This window comes from Pieris brassicae, chromosome 10, assembly GCF_905147105.1.
Source record: "Pieris brassicae chromosome 10, ilPieBrab1.1, whole genome shotgun sequence".
Classification (NCBI taxonomy): domain Eukaryota; kingdom Metazoa; phylum Arthropoda; class Insecta; order Lepidoptera; family Pieridae; genus Pieris; species Pieris brassicae.
In genome coordinates this window covers 16,633,244-16,657,439 of record NC_059674.1, presented here as the reverse complement: position 1 = coordinate 16,657,439, position 24,196 = coordinate 16,633,244, and the positions used below count along the sequence as shown (strand labels likewise).

General features: G+C 34.7%; 1 protein-coding gene across 1 annotated transcript in view; it reads right to left on the bottom strand.

Moving 5' to 3' along the window:
• LOC123715413 (pregnancy zone protein-like) overlaps window positions 1-24,196 on the bottom strand; it is a 37,807-nt gene that overhangs the window by 3,449 nt on the left and 10,162 nt on the right. The window contains exons 6-26 of the mRNA XM_045670407.1: window positions 24,006-24,121; window positions 22,839-23,031; window positions 21,659-21,784; window positions 20,798-20,983; window positions 19,936-20,097; window positions 17,936-18,283; window positions 16,768-16,993; window positions 15,852-16,015; window positions 15,134-15,280; window positions 13,120-13,227; window positions 12,441-12,637; window positions 11,060-11,142; window positions 9,696-9,814; window positions 9,449-9,587; window positions 9,118-9,242; window positions 8,362-8,484; window positions 6,875-7,214; window positions 6,093-6,250; window positions 5,217-5,394; window positions 4,299-4,456; window positions 3,842-3,959 (exon numbers count right to left, since the gene is read on the bottom strand). Of these exons, the coding sequence (XP_045526363.1) occupies window positions 3,842-3,959; window positions 4,299-4,456; window positions 5,217-5,394; window positions 6,093-6,250; window positions 6,875-7,214; window positions 8,362-8,484; window positions 9,118-9,242; window positions 9,449-9,587; window positions 9,696-9,814; window positions 11,060-11,142; window positions 12,441-12,637; window positions 13,120-13,227; window positions 15,134-15,280; window positions 15,852-16,015; window positions 16,768-16,993; window positions 17,936-18,283; window positions 19,936-20,097; window positions 20,798-20,983; window positions 21,659-21,784; window positions 22,839-23,031; window positions 24,006-24,121 (3,514 nt within the window). The remainder of the gene's footprint in view (window positions 1-3,841; window positions 3,960-4,298; window positions 4,457-5,216; window positions 5,395-6,092; window positions 6,251-6,874; window positions 7,215-8,361; window positions 8,485-9,117; window positions 9,243-9,448; window positions 9,588-9,695; window positions 9,815-11,059; window positions 11,143-12,440; window positions 12,638-13,119; window positions 13,228-15,133; window positions 15,281-15,851; window positions 16,016-16,767; window positions 16,994-17,935; window positions 18,284-19,935; window positions 20,098-20,797; window positions 20,984-21,658; window positions 21,785-22,838; window positions 23,032-24,005; window positions 24,122-24,196) is intronic.

Sequence of the window (24,196 nt, the reverse complement as noted above, 5' to 3'; positions counted from 1 at the left end):
AAACCGCGAAGCTCAGCTATTCAGGTTAATGTGACATCAAATGTGGATTACGTCATGTCGGTCTGTGCATCATCCTGTCCTCGAAATAGATATCTTGCTTTCGCATAATTAAGTTGTATTATTAGGTATTTTAGTCGGTAATATGATGTATATAAAGTTTACATAGTTATATTATGAATAAGGAAGAATAAGTTACTTTTTAATCGTCTTTTAAAATAACGATAAAGCTCAATTCACCTTCAAAACAAGGACATAGAAACTTCGAGTTATAAGAATTAATTATACCATTGCATAACCACCAGTAGTTAACTAATTAAAATTATATATATATATATAAAACAATTACACATAGTAGATACAGATAAAGCTGGTATAGAAAAAGGTTCAAACATTTAGGTAACTTTGATTGGAATAAAAATCATTAAATACATTGAACTAATTTAAACCTAATTCAGCTGTGTTGTGTGATGGCATGTATGTGTGGGTGTAATCATTAATTAGAGCTATGGATGTTATCTTAAATTGTATTAATTCGTTTTTAATAATGTTACGAAGACGGGTCGACTGCAATGTTTCTAGATTTTCCACTACTTAAATAACTTTTCAACGGGCTGAAATATGATTTCTGACCGTTTCAGGAGAGGGTCAATCACATAATAGAAAATTTTAATTTGCATAATGTTACCCTTATTTTTCAGGAAGCTGAAACATTTTTTCAGGCAGTTTCAGAACATGTGCGGAAGAGTGGTGCAGTTTTCAGGACACCCGTTTTCAGGCTTTTTCAGGCCTAGTTATACCCCTAAGATGAAGGAATATTCTAGATAGAATTTTCTAGATGTGAGACAAGGACGGAATGATACGCGAGTAGGCGATTAGCCACCTGTGCCTGAAACTTGCCGTCGACTTGTTGGGTCTAAGGCAAAGCCTTCACCGTTCGGTGCTGAATTGGGGATAGACCTTCGATCTCAGGGATGAGAGTCGCACGCTGAAGCCACTAGGCCAACATAGGTAATTCTAAACTTTTTAACGCGACAAATCTAAATGGCAGTTGCCTGTTTGGAGTTTAAGATATCTCATTACTCCTTAACAAAAAGAACTTAAGCAGTTAAATCGCCATCTTAAACTTTATCTAATTAGTCAATGAACAAAACTAAGCATCAGCAGTCAATTTTTTAACTCAAAACCAAAAGTGAAAACGTCCCTTTTATCATTCACAATTTTATATAAAATATGATATGAAATATTTTTAATTAGCGTTTTACTCTGAATTGTGTTCGCAGCCGTGACCGAGTGACCCGGTTGGGTTTTATATACGTCACAACTAGACTTGCGTCGAGTGGACGAGATTGCTTCTGCAAGTCTTTGTTTGTATTTTTAGGATTTCGGGGTTATCTGTAGTTTTTTGAGTTTAGAGAAAGTACCGAAGCAGCGTTGAAAGAAAGCTAGTTCGATAGTTTGAACTCACAAATATCTTAAAGCAAACACTTTTTTATTGGATTGAAGCTATGTATTATTATAAACTTTTAATTATTTTACATAATTATAAAATTTTCCGACGTTTCGCGTGCTTTACAAGTACTTTATGTAAAATAATTCTTCTTCTTCAATCCGGTAAAAAAGTGTTTTCTTTAAATGTGTAGAAGCTATGTTTACAAAACACAATACTTTAACAAATATTTCTTTTTCAAGTTTAGGTTCGATTAATCAAAGTCGGCTCAAAAGTTAGACTCTCACAAGTCAAGTATATTGACTTTCGGGAGTCATAGGTCGTGCTAAGTCTCATCTCAATCTTACCCACTCTTTTTTATTAAGATGAAAATGCGTTTACGTATACCGGTGCTATGGATGTCGAGCTTGACGCGGCGACTATGGGGCTGGGTCTACACTTAAAGCCCTTTGCTTTTCAAAGAGGTTGCGAGACCCTACCCATTTAAAACAACTCAAGATGGGTACCTCTTGCCCTTAAGATAGGCACTCGCGAGCCACATACCACCGGTAAGTTAGCCCAGTATAAGCTTTAAGCATTCACCATATCTTTGTAACTTTGAAACAAAAGCTGGACTAACTTTTTGTCACAATTTCTACAACGTTGATATTGTAATTTTTCTTGAAAACAAATTAGGTTAACTGACAACTTTAGTTCGAGTTGAGTGTCATCGCACGGCTTTTGTAAATCTTGATAAGGAATATAACATATATACTGAATAAAATACTAACAGCAGTAGATATTAAAAAAAATTCTCTCGAAGGGTGGCGATCATCATGGCTACTTTAATTTTGGATGCCACGCTTCTGAACCAACAACGAACAACTTCTGGTGCTCGTGTTTTTGGTGTTACGTAAGATGTATTGGAAATATTCAAGTTTTCTTAATCGACATAAGCAATTCTTTGTTGATGAACCAAATTGATTTTTAATTTTCCCTGAAGTATTTTATTTGCCTTATATAAAATAAATATTATTTAAGAAAGGTTTGTCATACCAATAAAACCGTAATATAAAATTGAATCTGTTTAATTTAAAAGTATTCAATAAGAGAGGTTTCAGTAAATATGAAGTTATTGTTAAATTCATTTATATTCTCTTTGTATATTATTAAATTCTTAATGATAATGATGCTATTTTTACTGACCTTCATTAAGTGTAAGGTATGGATCCTATATGATATTTTAACTTTAACAAAAAAAGGTTTCCAGTGAACAAATTCTATATTTATTCATAAAAATACATACACTATCCTTTCAGAACCAAGAATGTAGGGACTAAAATAAAATACATAATATTAATTTTATAGGATATAACTGCATGTTCTGTTTGTATATTATATTATATAAAAAAAATTGTATAATTATTCTACATAAAAATCGTAGGTAGGTCATACTAGTACGATGACAATTTTTAAAAATAAATTTTAGTTTACCAAAAGATAATGCCACCATTTAGTATTTACGGAACACGGTCCAAAAAGCTTTGCGACAATGCTTCATATTGAGGATGTTGTGAATTGTTCCTTTGTGTTCGTTACAATGGTGCATCCTGTCCCGCGGTATCAACGTTTTTGAATATTCATGTACAAATAAATGCGGATTTTAAAATTATTATAAAGATGCCATGCAGTTTTGTATGAGAGAAATGGGGCAAGGCGTTGATGCAATTTGTCTGATATTTTTTCCAAGTTATATTTGGCTAATGATGCTATTGGGTCTAAAACTTGCTGATTAAGAATGTTTTTTGTCACGGCACGAGGAAGTGAACACAACAAATATTTTTGGTGTACTACCGAAGCTCAACCGGATTTCAGTTGAGAATCATTGGCATTATCAATAATATAAAGTACTTAACTTGGAATGGCCTAGTGGGAAGAAAAAAGAGAGGAAGCCGACCAGAAACCTGGGAAGATGGAATGAAAGGGATAGCGAGGCAGGATTGGAGATTGTAGCGAGGAAACATTTGGAGGAAGCCTTCACTCCACCGGAGGTCGAGTACTACTGACATAATGACATAAACTTATTGTAACCTAATGTAGTAACAGAAGCTTAATTTTTTTTATTTCTTACTTTAAATTTCCCGACTTTATATTTACATAAGTGTTTTAAAGCACATAAGTATTTGACTAATTTATTAAATATTTTAAAATTGTGCTAATATTTCACGTGATTTACACTAACTTGTTAATACAGTAAACTGTATTCTTTTTTAAATGTTTGATATTCGCGTAAATTGCGCGTATGTAAGTGCCAAATGCAAAAACTAGAATATAAAAGAAAAATAAATAACGTACGGGCGGTACAACCATATATTATAACTTAAATGAAAATATAAGGCAATACTAATAACTTACGTGTATTGGTACGAAGTTGTTGTTGATAAAGGAGTTTGGTCTCGGCGCTAAAGCCACCTGGGAGTGAGACTTCTATCAGCGCCATCTCTGGGAATACCCCGCCCCATTCTGCACACACCTGCAAATGTGTGCAAAAAATATTACATAGTGATTGATAACGTGTTTTAAATTGTCACAAAAGTGTACATAGATTATAAAAAATACAATAAACTAATGCCGCCATTTAAAATACCATAGACTATAGAAATTTCGCGCTAAAACAGTAATAAAACTACTTGGTGGAATTAACCTTTGACGTCGTTTTTCTTTTTTAGCAATAGCCACGGCTTTGTCAATAAAATCTGGTTTGACAAAAATAATTACTTAAATATTGTTAACTTAAAAAAATATTAAGATTTTTAAATGGCTCAAACGTGCAGGCATCTGATTTACGAATATATATTAAAATATCCCAAACCTCCACAACAGCAGCACAATAGCAGGTAGTATTTCCATCACAGTTAAACGTTCCGTCGGTCTGTACATCTACTTGAACTTTCAGCAATTTGTTTTGTTTCTCGTCTGGCTTTAGAGTGTTATATTGGCGAGTTGCTTGGATTAATGCACATCCAATACCTATGCGGAACGGGTTAAAATCTACATATCAATTTCAAATAAAATTATTTAAAGACATACTATGAGGATAAGAGATTATTTAATTACTTCAAAAATTCCGAATATTGCAGTAATTTATAAGTTTATTAAAGCTACACATTTTGATACTAGAAGGAAGATAGAACGGTCCGATGCCTACGCGATTTTTGTGTATGAGAATAAAGTTCTTAATTATTATGTCTAAAGACTTCACTAGATTTTGGACATATCATTCCATAGTAAAGCGTGCGGTCGTCCCAGTGATGCGTGGATCAGGCACAGAAGGCTGGTTAGGAAAAACAAATGATCACAAAACAGATACTGAAGTCTGACCGAGATACTGAGTCTAGCTTAACAGTTATAGGATTTTTTCTTTCATTGTTTATATTTGGAAATCAAAGATATCTAATAATTCTTAATATACAATTATTATTGTACCATACTCCTCAATTGTAATAAAACTTTTCAAGAAAGCTCACCAATTCATTCATTCAGGATCATCTACTGTCAACTTGTCAACAAACGCCGTCGACTTTTTGAGCTTAGCCTAGTTAAGCCGGTTTCCTCACGATGTTTTCCTTTACCGTTCGAACGATTGTTAAATGCGCACTTAGAAAGAAAGTCCATTCATGGTCATCGAACCTACGACCTCAGGGCTGAGACTCACACGCTGAAGCCACTAGGCCAACATTGCTCACATCGAAACATACCACTTATTATATTCTAATAGAAGATGACTTACCATCAACAGTTACATCGACATCCCCAACAGGTAGCTTGATGACCTCTGGCAGTTTGCTGGATGACGTGATTGGAACGGTTTTGCTCACCACCCCACTTGCCACCCTCACTGATAGACTGCTGTTTGCGGGTACGATTGAAGCCCATGCCGTGAGACCTTCTAGAGCGACTAGCGTATCCTATAAATATTGTATGGTAAGTTTCTAATGCAAAACTCTGGAATAGTATTTAAAGACAATAATAATAAGCCTTTATTCCACATCTTTGACATACATTTGATAAAAAAGATAAATTTATAGTTTTACTAAGATTTTACAACTTTTCCACCCTAATTTATTTTGTGCTATCGTCATCCAATTTTGTACCAGCTCGATCCCGTCGGCCCATCGCTCTATTGGTCTTCCTATGTTCCTTTTTCCTTTCGCACCCGTCCATTCGGTTACTGCTCTAGACCATCTGTCATCTGTACAACGGGTAACGTGGCCTGCCCATCTCCATTTAAGTTTAAGGGCAATAAATAAAAGTAAAATAATAAAGTTTTGATGGGTCATGAAGCACACTTATGTCTGCTTCTGTTTATTATTACTTCGGGAATCGAACTCAATACCGCCCGGCTTATACTATCTTCGTACTGTTTCATGAGATTGCTTGTATAAATTGAAAATTAGTAAATCCTATATAGTACGCTATACATAATACACAAAACAAACATCTTCTCTCTTCAAACTCGTTGCTTTGTCTCCAATAAAGCAAATAATCCGTAAAAGAAGTTCAATCACACATGCGCGGGAGTCTTTTTTAAGTATTCAACTGAAAAACATGCGAAAAATCTGGTGACACTATAGAAATATAAAAATTACTATTTATACTAAGATACCTGTGTAGAGACGAATCCGCCGGCAGCGTTGGTGTGTGTAGCGAGCCACAAGGTGGCGCGAGTTGCGTCGCTTGCGCATGTGATGCGCAAGTCTGCGACGCACTCTGACAGCGCAAGCAGCGCATAACCAGTCGCTTCGATAGATGTCGCTAGGCTACCTTTATTAACATTAGGTATTACTAACAATATGATATTTAACATATAAGTTATTAGTGAATGTTTTTATAATTCCTACAAATATATAGTATGTACAAATGTTTAACTTTCATAGTAATAATAATAATAAAAAATTTAAACAAATTTTAAGGGTTTGGACCCTGTGACAGTGTACCTTTATCGCTGACAGCATTTCCTCGCTGTAATGCGATAGTTATTCGTTGAGCGAGGAAAGCACCAGTCTTTTACAGATAAGTATTCTATTAATATTGGACATTATTGTTATATTTATTTATTTAAATTAAGCTGCAAAATTCACAGGCCTAGTGGTCAGAGACCAGTAGGTCGGCCTAGGTGACGCTGGATCAAGTGAAGATGGACCGGCTGCAGTTGAAAGCTAGTCTGAAAGTCAGTCAGTTCCTCACGATGCTTTCCTACCAAACGAGTATTCATAAACGTACACTTAAACAGGTCGTTGGGGTTGACCTCAAGTATGAGAGTCGTACACTGAAGGTGTGACACTGCGAATAATTCAGTCTAAGGTATGCCGGTTCCCTAATGGTGACTTCGTACACCTTACGAGCAAGTGTGAGCCTTACGAGCAACCTTCTGAAATCAAAACTTACCACTCTCCCACCACACGTAGTTGCCACTCCTTTTCGCCATCTTCAATAGGCCCACCAGCTCCCTCATCTCCTCGTCAATCTCCAATCCTAAACCCCAACTCGTCGCCTCATTACTCTGCTTCAACTCTCTCTCATACCGTCTTAACCTCATAAAGGCATAGGTTATTATGCTGTACGCATATGCTCGAGAGGGATTCTTCTTAGGAGGCAATGCTCTGAGGCAAGACAGGGAGTTCTGTATCACTTTATGGGGGATTGGGATTGTACTCTCTATTAGAGACGTTATGACGTACGCGGTAAGGGTTACACTTGCTATTTCTCCATCTTCGTTGAGGCCACCCTGTTATGGAAATAAACTAAGATACAGCATGGAAACGCTTTATATCAGATCAAATCAGAATATCATTTATTCGTGTAGATAACTAATACTAACAATATTATACTGGGCTGGTTTACATGTTGCGGGTATTGACCATCTTTGTGAGAAGCTGGTGCCTATAATAGAACTATTGAAGTGTGGTAACAGGTCACCAGCTTTCCATCGCGGTCAGAAAATATACAAAAACGTACTACATACTAAAGTTAAGTAATAGACAAAATACAACTGAAGCATGAGTGGTTGTGGGTGTGTGAATATGTGTGAGCGTGTGTGAATATATTAGGGTGTGTGAATATGTATGAGGGTGTGTGAATGAATTTAATTTAAAGTCTTTATAAACTTATTAATATCAATAAAAAATTAAGTACTCCGTAGTAAGTAAGTACAGTAAGTAAGTAAATTAATAATTACTGCCAGTACTTAAATCACGTTGAACGGGAGAAAAAGAACTGGTAATGAATTCTTTGTTACACTTAAATCGCCAAGGTATTTTCAAAAGCTCAAAAATATATTGTTTATTAGGAGCTGCGTGTATGTGTAACCAGTATGCTCTTCATTCATGTTTAAGCTTTGAAATATTCTAATGCAGTTAATAATATTTACGATATCATGAAAGGACGGTTCTAGAAATCCCGTCACAAATGACCGTTTTGGTTTATTTTATAGTATGTAAGACGTCACGATGTATTGACCTCGACGTCCGTCGTTCCACAACCGATCGTCTTTAAGGCAGTTACCGCCATCACTATGTGGAACCAGTTACCCACTGAAGTATTGCAAAACCAATTCAAGAAATCAGCGACCCATTCTTAAAGGGCCGGCAACGCACTCACGAGCCTTTGAGAGTGTCCATGGGCGGTGGTACCACTTAACACAAGTTGAGCCTCCTCCCCCGTTCTATATAAGATAAAAATAGCTATTTTGTAACTAAACCGTGTGTGAGAGCTTGCCTAGTGTCCATGGGAGGTCATGACAACTACTTCTCGATCCTTGATAAAATGGTGAACTTATGGCAGGAGCAATAAAAGAACGTTTAACGATATATGAAGAATATAAAGTTAAAGCTAAAGTTCTAAACCTGTTTTTCTTTCTCCTGTTAAATTGTTACCTTGAGTTCTCTGTGGAAGACTTGACCTTCATTCCGGAAGCAGCCATTCTCCATTTGTTGAGTTAACAACCACTTTTCTGCGGCTTCCACTGCTCTGGGTATGGGCTGTCCTAGAGATATCACCTAAGATTGGTAAAAAAAGATACATATGTAGATAGATAGAAAATGTACTAAAAAGAATTGAAATTTATTATTTGTATTGACCTTGTATAAGAATTATATTTGTGTGTATATAGTTATACGAGATTTGAATATCTATTTTTGGTAGCAATTTTGTTTGTACATAAGTTGAACTACTAGCCACTAGGCCCGGCTCTATTTCGTTTGTGTATTTATGTATGTCCACAAATTTCTCAAAAACTAAAAAGCATATCAAAATAATTAAAATCAGTATATGAGAGCGGAGCGGTGTTGGCATAGTGGCATCAGCGTGCGACTCTCATGCCTGAGGTCGTCGGTTCGAACCCCAGCTGTGCACCAAAGGATTTTCTTTTTATACGTATATGCGCATTTAACATTCACTCGAAGGGTGAAGGAAACCGGCTTGCCTTAGACCTAGTCTTATGACTTGCTTATTAGAATGATCATGAAACAGATACAGAAATCTGAGGCCGAGACCTAAAACAAAAGGTTGTAGCGCCATTGATTTATTTATTTCATATAAGAGAACAGCCAGAGTTCTATCAAACAGGTTAAGTCGTTTTTTTATATACGATTTCTTTCGGTGTATTTTTATTTAAGACAAATGAATCATACTTGATGTGCTCTCCTAAGATATCTCACAGAGAAAGCTGTAAGCCAGGTGGAAGATTGAAGGTCGGAAGACCCGAACGCACTAAAGCCTCCAGAGGTATGCACATATTGGAGTTGACGAGCGAAACCTGGAAATAACTTTATTTAAGTCACTCTGAACATGACTGAACAACACAACACAAGAAAAATGTTTAATGATAATAATTATTTTCAAAACAAATGTGGAATAAATATTGATTTGAAATATGAGTGTAGTAAATAAATTCAAAAAGAATGAGGATTCATCTCTTCTCTTCTCTTCAAAAAATCCATAGGTGATATATAATATACTGACCTCTTGCGACGTGATCTTTTGCGGTGTACGCAGCAGGGGAATTTGGATGGAGATGCGCAAGCGCAAGCAAGTTGGTCGCAAGACGAGCCATATTCTGCTCACCACAGCCACGGGGCAAGAGTACTAAAGCGTCAGCGTCCTATTTTTGTTATGGATCCAACAAAAAAAACAAACAATAAAATCGTACCTATTTATAGTATTAGTGTAGATTAAAAAAATTAAAAGTTTTATGAAAAAAAAATCTTACAGCCAGAAGAGGTCCAGTGATATCACTCGCCGCCCACACAGTCACAGATTCTGTTCCCGGTACAACATCCACTCTTGACCAGTTCCAATGGACTTTGGACTGTACCGACCCAGGTACGTCTGAAAGTTTTGATCGTAGTACTTTTTAACTAAAATACTCCTTCTCTTTCTATCACAGTATAATGATTTTAATTGTAATTTGACAGAAAGAGACGGAGAAGTACTTTAATTCAGTACCAATTAGACTAATTTAATGATGATGAATAATTTAAAAATGACGTTTAAATGCTTAATTCAATAAAGTGATAATTACAAGTGTTCGAGAAAATTGTTTTCTATTATAACGGGTATACGATCTGTCTGTCGTTAACTGACACTACCACCACACATGTACAATGTTTTTTTTAAGAATCCTCAATCAGCTATTCCATATTGTATTGGTGTCTATAATGGACATTTAGACACCACATTATAGACACCAATACAATATGGCCCAGCTGATTGATGATTCTTAAAAAAAACATCGTTGCAAAAATAAAAGAATTAAATAACACAATACATAAAAATTACAAGGGATGAAAAACTAAAAAAAGAAAAATTATGAGTGCAAGAAGTGCCAAACCAAATGTTATATAAAATCTTCCAAAATCCTTAATCTAAAGTAATAGAACAAAATATATAAATATATATTAATAACAAACAAGAAAAGGAAACACAAGAATTACAGATAAGGTTAAGAAGTGTTTATACAGAAGAGTTTTAAAAGATGATAGAGAGGTAGCCAATCGTATGGAGTCGGGCAGCCTATTCCACAACTTAATGACGGAGATCCTTAATGAATTGCCTACGGTGGATGAGCGTGAGAGGTGCAACATATAGTTAGTAGGATCAAAGAATTTTAAGTATTTTTGAGATAAGAAGGGGTTTTGGGATTGAAAAGAATTGAGTATAGAAGTTGAAGAATATAAGCGGAGCAGCTACCAACGGAATTTAGACACATGCTCATATTTCCGAGTTTAAATATGAAACGTATGCAGAAACTCTGCAGGCGTTCCAACTTATCAAGTAGCTTTTCATTCTTATTAGAGGTGCATCACTCGAGAATAGGGAGCAGAAGAAACATGGTTTTAGTGCGGATAGGAAGGATTAGAAAGACGTCTCAGAGCATAAGAAGCGGCAAAAGTTTACGGCTGATTTCCTTCACGTGTTGACTCCGTGATATATATAACAGTTATATTAAATATCAATTTAATTATTTTTTATCTATTTTTGAGAAAAAAAAACTCTATCAAAATTAAAATTACTTAAACATAAGTTTTACTTAAGGTTTAATTACCAAATCTTTTTAATAAAAACACATCTCACCTCTATCACAAAGCATGATAGACTTATGTTCCTGTATGGGGACACCTTCTGGGTCCACTTGCATCTGTATGACTACTTCGTCACTGAAAGTATATTAATAAAAGTCAACAATTATTTATACTGCTTTTAATAGTGATTTTTTTTTAACTTCGTTATCGGCATTGAAAATGTTTTTAATTTTTCCCTATCACGGTTGATTCAAAACCATTAATAAAAAAATATATAATAACGATAACGATGATAGTAAGAATTCTATTACAATTAATGAAATTCTGTAATAATCTTGGTAGTAATAAGGTAATAATTGTATTATTTGTATTCATGTCTATGATAATAAAAGACTTTTGGTAAACATTATCTGATTTAACTTTATTTAACCAATTTCTGTAAAGTTGCATATAGTAGATTGACACTATTTACGTGTGTACACTAATACACGCACTCATTCTTTTTAAATATTCTATGTTTTTCTTAATAGGCAAATATATCAGCCTTATGCCAGACAGACAGAGTGAATTTTTGAAAATATAATAAATACCGATTTCCTCACGATATTTTCCTTCTCTATAGGCGAATAAAAGCGCACATAAAAGAAGATGTATTATGACTCAAACGTACGGCTCCAGGGTTGAGGGTCGCAAGCTGAAGCCAATATTTTGATTTAAATACACGCACAATAAATAAATTACAATATTTAAGTCACTGCCCTGGCTGTACTGCCTCTGCGAACTTCGTTCCTTTTTCTTAGTCTACCTTTTTAGTAGATACTGTATACCAACATATAGAATATGTTCTGTGTTATAGAAAGTTAGATTTTTAAAAATGAAAACCTAAGTACTACATTTTTTTTTCAAATTTTCTCAATATTTTTTCAATCACTACGTTAGTTTTTTTAGCTCTAGTTAAAGGAATAAATACCCGAATTTTCTAGCCTTTGACTTTGGGTTTTATTTTAATTTTAATTATATTTACATTTTAATAGGTGTTTTCAAATTTAATTTAAATCCTTTTTTATTTATGTAATATGTAAAGAAAAACAATTTTTCAAAAATTAACCACCATTAGTGGAGTTTTATGGCTTTAATACAAAATTTAATTAACAATGATAAATTATAAGTCTTTCTTTCAACTTTGTTTGTTCCCTTTGGAGTGGACTTATGGGCCATGAGGTTCAAGTGCACAAATGCTACTTAAAGATTTAAGTAGGAGCCTGGAAGATAGTAACAGTGACGCCAGAGAAATTATTAAATAAATTAACTTTAAATCAAATTTTAATTTTCTATTTATTAATTTTAAATCAATATTAAAATTTTGGTTAACATGAGAGAGTTATGATGATAAAAATAACAATTACAATAAGCCCCATGCCCCACAAACATACCTAATTTGTTTATAGGTGAACCTCGTCTCATTACAGGACTGGGCGGTAGACGCGCGAATACTGAGGAAGGCTGCGCCAGGTCTTTTGGCGATGACTTTTACCCTCCGCCCAATGGAACTACGACCTTGGATGCAAGTAGGTTTAGGGTCCTCGTTGATTGCTTCCAAGTGAGGGTCTGTTATGATCTCCACTTGGACCTGGAGATTTTGATTACACGGGTCAACACATTTTACTTTTGACTTTAGGTCATAAGATAAAGAAAACGTCATGAAAAAGTTTGCTGTTATATTTAGGAGGCCGATTGAATTATATTTATCAAAGTCTTAAAAGTGGTTTTATCTTTTAATTGAAGATGAAATCATTCAAATTAATATGTTTATTAAGTTTCACTTTTAAATTAACTTATAAAAAAACGGAAAATTATTTAAAAGTGGACGCTTTTAGTTTTTCTTTTATGTTCATACATTCTCTCAATAGTAGTCAAACAGTAATATTACTATAACTATCACAAAGCAAATATTATACGAAACAAACTATTTTTCTCATTCTGTGCATAATTAATCAAAACATCGTAAATTAACTTAAGGACACAACGAAATTTTTGTAGTCTTGTAGTTCTGAGATAAAAGTAACAATATTAATTTATTATGGTTAACAAGTAATAACAATCGGTACTTACACTAAGAGGCTGATAGAGGTAATTAAAGAGTCGGTATCGTAGTACTGTCTCATCTCCGCTACGCAGTTTTCGGGGTGCGTCCGCATGAATGAAGAACTCGCGAAATACCTAAAACACATTTTTAAATAACTAAATTTCAGAAAGACAAACTTAAACTATATATTAGGTCCTTACATATGAAATTGGCGTTTTGTCGTACTGGCACTTTGACCTCAAATACCTCCTTTTTGGTTAGGAGTTTCAAATTCAAATTTGTACAGCTATTTACTCATGTATTTGTGCTTCGATGACCGTCATTCATTTGTTTTTTTCTGTTTGCGTCACTCATTTTACAAAATGGAAAACTTAAAGTATCGCATTATTTACGAGTACGAGTTTCGCCGTGGCACTAGTGCTGCGGAAACGACTCGAAGGGTGAATGATGTCTATGGCGGTCATGTTGCAAAAGAAAACACAGTTCGTTTTTGGTTCCAACGTTTTCGTTCTGGAAATTTCGACCTGGAGAACAAGCCCCGTGGACGGCCTGAGACCCAAGTTGATAATGAAGTATTGAAGGTTACATTACTGAACCGGCACAATAATGAAGGTATTTTAAACCGAATCATTACCTGTGATGAAAAATTGATTCTTTACGATAATCGGAAGCGCTCAGCGCAATGATTGGATCCTGGCCAGCCCGCCAAATCCTGCCCCAAGCGAAAATTAACCCCAAAAAAGTTACTTGTAAGCGTTTGGTGGACTAGTGCCGGTATTGTTCATTGCAATTTTCTCAAATCTGGCCAGACTATTACGGCTAATGTCTATTGTCAGCAATTGCAAACCATGATGGAAAAGCTAGCGGCTAAACAACCTAGGCTGGTCAATCACTCCACGCCACTGCTACTTCACGACAACGCTAGACCACACACTGCACAACAGACGGCTACCAAATTAGAAAAGCTTCAATTGGAATGTCTAAGACATCCTCCGTACTCCCCAGACCTTGCTCCAACAGATTACCATTTTTTTCGAAATTTGGACAACTTCTTGCAAGGGAAAAAATTTCACTCTGATGGGGCAGTCCAAATCGCCTTCACAGATTTTATTGATTCCCGTCCAGTCGGACGGGACGGTTTTTACTAAAAAAACCAGTCGGTTTTTTAGTAAAGGGATCAGTGAACTACCTATCAGATGGCAAAAGTGCATAGAAAACAATGGTTCATACTTTGATTAATTAAATATATTATATTTAAAAATATTCGACTTTTTGTTCCTCCCATACAAAACGCCAATTTCATATGTAAAGACCTAATATTAAGCTACAATTTTAATAAAATTAATCAATTCCTAATTTGGAAATATTGTATCAGATTTTGATGTGGAAATTTCAAAGATCTTCAGAGACTCTTACAGCTTTAGTAATGTGATAATCAATACGAATATTTTTTAATAAGATATAAATAAAAGGGGGCTAACGAGGCCTACGGGGCTCCCAAAAAAGGCATCGCGGCCGGCCGGATTTTAGTGGGTGCATTGCCGGCCTTTGACGGAGGAGTATCATGTTTTTTTTAAACAATACGACCTGTATCACCCTGGGAAGACCCCCACCAGTTCGCTAGTTTAATTGTTGTGTAATGAAGAAAAATTACTGGGCCAACCTTAAGTTCTATGAGCATTTATTTAATGCCGTATATAAAGAGGAAAAATTAAGTAGTTTGAGAGGCTGTAGAGGGTAATTTCAGAATTTAATGATTACTTTTTTTACCCATAGAAAGCCATATTATTTGTGGGTCAGAGACCGCAAAACGTAAAGCCAGTCGGATTTATTATGATATATGACATATTTTATGAAATCAAGACCTTTGTTAAATCTATCTATGTCTGTTTGTTCGCTATAAACTCAAAAACTACTGCAAGGAATTTATTATGTTTTACCAATATCTAGAATTCATGAGGAATGTACACTCAGTTTCTCGTGCGGAAGCGGGTCGTTAGTCTATAATATAATATCAGAAAATATAAAAGGTATACTTACTTGTAAAATAGCAGGTTGTGATATTGCAACACCGGTTTTGGAAACACAGAAGGCGGAAGCTTCGAACCGTGTAATTGAGTCTGGAGCACGAGCCGTCGCAACCACTGAACCATTAGCGCCTACCATCACAAGCTTCCATAGCCATGACTGAAATTATTTTATTACCACAAAATGACGACCTGTTTTGAGAACATTTTTGTAACTACCTATTACTACTACACATCGAAAATTTAAAACGAGGTTGAAAACAAGTAAGATTGAGATTATAGATAGAATGTTAGAAATTTATTCAGCAATACAAATAACTCGTATATTGGAAATGAAGAACACGTTCTAATATAACTTTATGTATATATCATGATGAATTCAACACAACACTAATATTAGAGGATATTGCATGGAAATCAGGTTGTGCGCAAGCAAAAATTTCTTGCAAATTTGAATTGATAATTACAATTTCATGGACATTGTTTTGCACCAAAAATCAAGCAGGTTTTATACTATGCCTTCAAAACAAAAATAATTTCATAACAAATTATTTTCTTATTTCAAGCGAATATGTTCATTCTTTAATAAGTGAAACAATTTTTTTTTGTATTAGTGACTGAGTGTGAGCTTTTGTGTGTTCTCTTCAAAAGTTTATGTCTGCAGCATACGCTGTTGACATACGGGAGATATATTTGGCGCTCAGTTAACTCTCAATACCTAAGACCTGTACCTCAGAGAAGTCACTCCTAAGCAGATTGTCATCGGCTGTAAGTAAGGCGGGTGGCGTGTCACACTGCTTCCGGAAGGTTTTTCCTCCCAAAAGTCTTACTCCGGCATTACTTAACCACATCTCGGCTAAGTTACTGCTGGACATTTGGGACAGTTCCTCAGAAGCTAAAAACAATTATGGATTAAAATTATTAGTATGTAGTTGGATCTATAACCAGCTTTTACAGATTTAATTATCTATGGATTGGCGCGCACTTCGAAATTCAAATTAAGCGTAATTTATTCAAAAGTCCTGTTAATTTAATTTCAAACGCAGTCATTTGTTTTAGATAGTTTTTTTTGTGAGATTATAGTAGTCTATGGTGTTTTTTTTTATAATGTTTTTTTCGTTGTGTGAATTCTTATGCAATAACGCTGCGCAAACACGAAACAATATCGACGTGTTCGTGCCTAACACTGCTTGAATGAACACGTTGCATTATTGTCTCAATCGTTTTAAATCTAGAGGTTTTTAATTGAAGAACGAGCCTGGCGGTAACCCGGTGCCCTTGTCAACAACGACGAATTGAAGGTGATAATAGAAGCGGATTCAGCCAAATCTACCGCTGTACTTATTGCTGGTCTTAGAGTTAGTCAAAACAAAATTAAAGCATTGCTAAACATCTCATAAAAATATACTAATTTATTCATAAAAAAATAATCAACCGTAATATCAAAAGTTCTCTTTTCATCAACGGGTAAACATAGGCCAACACTGCTCCGTAACATGTCACCTACATGAGGGTGTAAATAATCTTATTAGCTTTAAAATGTTATTAGCATCAATAAATAGAACCTGTATGCATTACATATTCACAATTCTATCTGAAAGATAAGCGCTTTTAAAAACAACAGTATTCTATGGAAATATCACTCACAAAAGAAACATTCCTCCGCCGCGTCATATTCAGTCATATTTCTGTGTCCGTCAATCAATTTTCTAAGGCTCCTCATGATGAGGTCCCGAATAGTCTCTCCTGGCTGAATCCACTTTGATGCGGTATCCAATACCGAGAGGGCACAGAGCGCGGGTCCTGGAGTTGACAGATGAAGGCTTGCCATAGATCCTGGTTCGGTTTGACGATTCGACCAGGTTGCTTCCACCTTTATTCGTAATATTAGCCTTAACTGTTGTCTTGTCAAATTCAATTGTTTTCAGTGACGTAATAACGTAGTTCAAGTTTATGAGAGGGAAGAATTCTAACAAGAATATAAACCTACCTAGAATTTTAGGCACGTCTGATTTGAATTATTCACTATTATAATATTGATATAGTCGGAGGCTCGTCAATGAAACATTATCAAGCGCAAATAATTATCTAACTAGTAAAAACTAAAATTGGAAGTGCATTTTTTTCTTGTAATTACCTATTTTACCTATAATTGTCATAATATAACAGATTGTTTGTAACATATACTGAAGAAAATGCAGTATGTGGTGAATGAATAAATTATTACTAAGACAGTTCTGGATCAAAGTCGTGAAGCGTGAGGCGAGCGATACCACCGTATTAGTTACCATGGTTACGATGTTAATACTGTCCTATTTTTACATAGTAATATAAGTTAAGATAAAGCCACTAATGGTTCCATAGCATGCAAAATATCTTTATATACTCTTACTATCGAATTTGTTGACAAAGACTTTGTGCAAAAAATACAGTGGAAGCTACCACCGATTCAATACGACATTAGGTCCTTTAAAAAAAGACCGTATCAACTCTTCAAAGGCGAATTCAACTTTGAACGCCTCCTACGACGGATTGTTACTTTTACTCAGAATTTATTAATCAAATTAAACCTTTGGTCAGGTTAAATAGAGTGTTGCTAGAAATTTTAAATTTAGAACCAAAATGTACGCCATTTTTAATTTAAATTTTCTGTACCTTACCTACCTTTGTTTCGAGAAAAACTTTAATCCACTTTTAAGGTCACTAGAATTTAACAGAATTTGGTTTTTCTGAAATCTAACATCTACAAATACGTATTGCCTGTACAAGTGTCAAAGTCTTTGAAGTGAGTCAGAAATATTACACAATTACATACCTTATTAGCGAAACATTCGTCCATCTCAAGATGTTTGCTTGCACTTATTAATTCATTATTATAATAAAAGTACGCAATCAAATGGCTGTCTGGACACATTTGATGCGTCACTTTTATAGGTAGCATTATCTTCAGCAATTTCCCATCTAGAAGTGAATCCATTGCATCTGTTGTATTAGATCCAACGGCAAAGTTTTGGAAGCTGTCAAAGAGTTTGCCAATGTTGCCAGGTTTGTTGCGAAGGTTCTCGCAGTTGGAGTTTCTGTTCGCGGTAAGAATTTGGTCGGAACTGGATGGGCATTGTGTTGTGGCGCCCCAACGATAGATTATGCCTCCACGAGTGATAACCTATTGGTAAAATGGGTTTTTATGAAATGGTTGGGACCTCTCAGTTGCACATATTCACTCGCAGCAATATTTCACTTTTCAAAATTCGACAACCGGAATTCGGGACTGATTTTTCGCAGGCAATCTTATACCATCGTGTTCACAATGAAATAATATTTATTTTAATTTAATTATTAGACCGGTGCAAAATGCTAGTATCGATTTACCTGTATATACCTGGTTATCGGTGTGTGACCGGACAATAATAGGCAACCCAACGTTTGCATATAAGGATTCATAGTTTCGATTGGTATAGAATTTGTCTAAGCGGTGAAATGTTTAAAAAAAATTAATTAATCATAAAATGGACTTAAATTTGTTAGACAATCCATATGCAATATATTTATTGACATATTAAATTTAATATAAAATACGTTTCATTAACTAAACATCTCGGTGAAGGTCGTTTTATATCGGGATCCTATACTATTAGGTAATCAAAAGTAAACCAGCAGGGTTACCATATAAATAGCGATTTCATTTTTAGTATGAATACTGAATATTACAACTGAAATTCAGAGATTGCAACTAAATCTTAATTCAATTGCCATTCATTCTGCTAAGTGAAAGTTGATATTGCTATTAGAGTAACCCTGCTTATAGCAATATTATTAAATTATCATTCGTATTCTTTCTGTGCACTAAAATTTTATAGTGTTATGAAAAATATTTTTACATTTACATACACATCTCCAGCTATTTATTGAATCAGTCACTGAAAATTGGAGTTTTACAGAGGAACCCTGCTTATAGCAATTATTAAAATAATCATTCGAATTCTTTCTGTGAATTTATTTTTAAAGTGTTATGAAAAATATCTTTACATTTACAAACACATCTTCCGCTATTTATTGAATCAGTCACTGAAAATTGGGATTTTACAGAGTAACCCTGCTTATAGCAATTATTAAAATAATCATTCGAATTCTTTCTGTGAATTTATTATTAAAGTGTTATGAAAAATATCTTTACATTTACAAACACATCTTCCGCTATTTATTGAATCAGTCACTGAAAATTGGGATTTTACAGAGTAACCCTGCTTATAGCAATTATTAAAATAATCATTCGAATTCTTTCTGTGAATTTATTTTTAAAGTGTTATGAAAAATATCTTTACATTTACAAACACATCTTCCGCTATTTATTGAATCAGTCACTGAAAATTGGGATTTTACAGAGTAACCCTGCTTATAGCAATTATTAAAATAATCATTCGAATTCTTTCTGTGAATTTATTTTTAAAGTGTTATGAAAAATATCTTTACATTTACAAACACATCTTCCGCTATTTATTGAATCAGTCACTGAAAATTGGGATTTTACAGAGTAACCCTGCTTATAGCAATTATTAAAATAATCATTCGAATTCTTTCTGTGAATTTATTATTAAAGTGTTATGAAAAATATCTTTACATTTACAAACACATCTTCCGCTATTTATTGAATCAGTCACTGAAAATTGGGATTTTACAGAGTAACCCTGCTTATAGCAATAACGTAAGCAATCATTCCTTTTATTTTCCGTGAATTAATTTTTAAAGTGTTATAAAACATATTTTAACATTCGCAAATTGTAAACCAAAATTGCATAAAAACTTCTTAGTACTTACCACAAAGTGTACAGTGAGTGGTTGTATGACGTTGTCTAGATTGACGTACAGAGGCACTAAGGTTTTGGCCGAAGACTGCGCGCGCAACGGACCTAAGGCCGCTCGACCAGTGCTCGAACCTACTATCAACTGGAGGTTTGTTGATGCATTTTTACATGTGGCCTGAAAATATACCGATTCATATAAATCCAAACAAAATTTGATGTAGTATTTTTTTATATTCAAGCGAATTAAATAGGTAAGTCTGTTATTGAACTTAAGGCGAGGATATTAATAAATTATCACAGAATTCAACTTATAAAATTGTTTCTTAATAACGTTATTTAAATATATTTTGTGGGTTAATAAGTGAAGAACGCGAAATAAATCCTATATACCATATATATATATATATATATATGGTATGGTATGGTATGGTATATATATATATAAGTATATATCTCTATATTTATATAAATTTCTCGTGTCACAATGTTTGTTCCCATACTCCTCTGCAAAATGACGTTTGCCGGATCAGCTAGTAAACTAAATTATTAATATCATATGTTATTTAAGGAAAGCTTTATATGTAGTATTAAAGCTATATTGTAGGTGCTAAAAAAGTTCGAATTGATTTTTCTTTGTGTTTTAGACTATTTCTGATCTTATGTTACATGATATGAAGCTTAACAAATAAATACATGAATAACCATATAAATTATTTATACTATTATGTAGATAAACACACTAAAAAAACTGATGCGTATCTGCGGATTTTAAGAAATTATCCAACCTGTTTTTAAAAGAGTTCAAAGCTCAGACTAATTTCACTATGCGGGAGCCTATTCCAACATTACTCAATACTTTTATTAAATGCACATACCTGAAATACGTAGTACGGACCTCCATTTGCCGTAAACATAACTCTCGTAATTCCTTTATCATCTGTCAGTGACTCTATGCAAGAGGAATTGTCCACTATGAATTTGTCCAGAGATTTTGCCGCTGATTTGCAGATTCGTATATTCTCGTTTGAAGCTGGTTTGTCATCCCAACGAATGGCTTTTACCTAATATAGATAATTTTAATTGTTAGTATTAACAATTACTTAACCTACACGGTAATAATGATAAAAGACTGTGTTCACCTGGCTTAGGCCCCTGTGGGGTGACCAAAACAGGTTACCAAACATAATAATAATGACAATAGAAGAATTAAAATAAATTTTAAAAGTTTTGGTACAATACAACAAAATAATGAGATTCGGCCTTGGCAGCAGGCAGACATTGTGATGTGAGCTCTGAGGGTAGGATTGTTATGACTTCTGTATGTCAAAATCTAATACGTTTGACAGAGTTTTGACAGACACCGCTTCGTGGGGCGTGGGTCCCACATTGGGAAACACAGAGCTAGTGTATGAAAATTCCTGGTAAGTGAGAGAGCGTCTTTTAAACACCCATAAATCTCATATCAGCGGGCTGAAACCGTCTCTAACTTTGGAAAAATGAAGAAACATTTCGGTCTAACCGTCCTCGTAACCATTCTATATGCGTATGCACATTGCTCTTAACTCCGAAACGATGTATGTCCGACATGGATGTCATACTCCGGAATATTTAAATGCAGTACAGTTATCTCATCATGGTATGGTATAATAATAATAGTGGATTATGATTTAATCTGTAGAATTAATTAGATGGTTGTAAGATATATTTTTTTATATTGCCAGTGTAAAATCACTTACTTTTAATTTGTAAGGTAATCCTGAAGATATGACCGTCCTCTGCCTGGTCAGAAACTCCAATGTGACGGGATTATCAACAACTTCAGAAACCACAGTCGTATTCTGCCAGACCCTGGTACCTTCTTCCTAAAATATTAAAATAATCTTTTCTTAAATCTGTACGGAAATGGCACCCTGGGATTCGAGGTCGTAACGCTATTACGTCATTAAAGTTCGAGAATAATAATTTTGATACATTTTTACCCTGGCGCAGGCCCCAGTGTCTAAGTGAAGTTTTAAATATCCTTAGAAACCTTCTTTTAGCGCGTTTCAGGGTATGACGTCAACGCAACGATTTGTAAGCGCTGATTGTAGGTGTCGCTATGTCGCAGCCAACTAGTTTAGTTAGCCGTTCAATCAACAGCCTAGCCTCTTTACTAAACAGTGCAGTTGAAGGCCTGTATTAGATTGAGCCGTAGCATTTGTTACAATATTTAATAAACTGAGAATAATAATTTTGATACATTTTTACCCTGGCGCAGGCCCCAGTGTCTAAGTGAAGTTTTAAATATCCTTAGAAACCTTCTTTTAGCGCGTTTCAGGGTATGACGTCAACGCAACGATTTGTAAGCGCTGATTGTAGGTGTCGCTATGTCGCAGCCAACTAGTTTAGTTAGCCGTTCAATCAACAGCCTAGCCTCTTTACTAAACAGTGCAGTTGAAGGCCTGTATTAGATTGAGCCGTAGCATTTGTTGCAATATTTAATAAACTGGCTGGCTAATACCAAGGCCAATCGTCTGATCATGTGACATAAAAAAATATTTTTGTATACGTAATATGTAACATTTTTTTATCTCACAGGAGGCAAACGGCAAGGAGGCTCACCTAATGTTGAGTAAAACCATTGACTTAAACACTGCCAGTAGAGTCGAAAGCGGCCTTTTCAGAATCGGACGTCGAGGTGATGATGAAACTCAGTAATTCAAATTGTATGAAAACGAATATGCTCATATTGTTACCTATATAAGTGTTTCTGACGAAAATGTTAGAAAAAAATTAAACCGAGTTGCGTAAACAAAGAAAAAAAGTCGCGTTTATATCTGGTAATAAAGTTTTAGTAATAGTTAAGTGAAATTGATTAAGTAATAGCTTGAGCTTTCCATGGCCGTATTTGGAACTGGCTTTACTCTTAACAATTACCTGAAAAGAAAAATCTGCTACAATGATGTCTGGTGGGTTGTCACCCAACAGGCCGATGCGTCGGGCTGCGGCCGCATGTCGGTGACAGGCCCTTGGTGCGCGGATACGGGTCGCTGTTCGGATACCGCCCGATGAACCCGCTCCACGGATTCGGATTACTAGCATCCCTTCTACTGCTTCTGACCAGGGATATCTTAAACCATGTTTAGTATAAATTAGGCAAGTACTTTGATTGCGATTACTATCAGACATTCTTCAAAAACATATTTTGCGTCACTTTTATTATAGCCTCAATTAAAAATATACTTTTAGTGTATATGTCGCAGTAAAGTAGTTAAATCAGCGAGTTAATTGAATCTCTAGACAGTTAATTAAATGTCGATATCCAATCAAGTTACTAGCATTTTGATTTAATAAAGCATCGTCGAAAACGTTTAACTATCTGTCTGACCGAAAGCCAGCGTGTTGATTAACAATGTAAAATAAGACTCCGCCATCATTATTTCATTTGTTATTGTTATTGCGGTGTGATCGTGAAGAACTGAGAGATTGGAAATTCAGAGTTTTGTTCTCTTCGTTCACTAACTTGACTGACGGACTTTAGCTTTAGCGACTTGATTGAATATCGATGTTTAATTAACTGTCTAGAGATCCAATTAACTCTCTGATTTAATTACTTTACTGCGACATATATACTTTTATTTTTATTATTCGAATTCCGGCCAGGACTGTGTAGACTGCACCGCCTAGTACCCATATATTTTTTCTGCAAAATTCTGCGTGGGACAAAAATATTTAGCAAAACGTTCGTGATTAAATGGACTGGTGACTCTGGCCCGCAATTTTTCTATAATCAAAACGTAAATAGCGCCATAATCCAGCGTGGCATGCGCGAAGTCGGCGCTACCACAGATAAGTTAAATTTAGAATTGGTTAAAGATGATGAACTCTTTTTGGTAAGATATTTTAAATTTGTTTAACAGTTTCATTATAAGGGTGAAACCGAAACTCTTATAGAATACGCCCTCTAAAAATCAGTGTTATTAAACTGTATTTTTGTGAATGCTACTTTAGTCAAATTAATATTATTTTCATAGTTTCTTTTAAAATAATAAATAAATATGTTTAATAATAAATTGGTCATATATACAAATTAAATTATTTTACCTTACACATACTGTCCATACAAGCCGTTCACTTGTTCGTAGTATTCTTGGCGCGTGTCGAACCGTCAACTGAAATGGCGGTAAGTCATAGTTTCCTACTGAAAAAACGGCTGATCCCTGCAATAATAAGTAGGTTTATATAATCAATTAAGTGAATTGTATATTAAAAAAAAATTCAATAACATCTTTTGT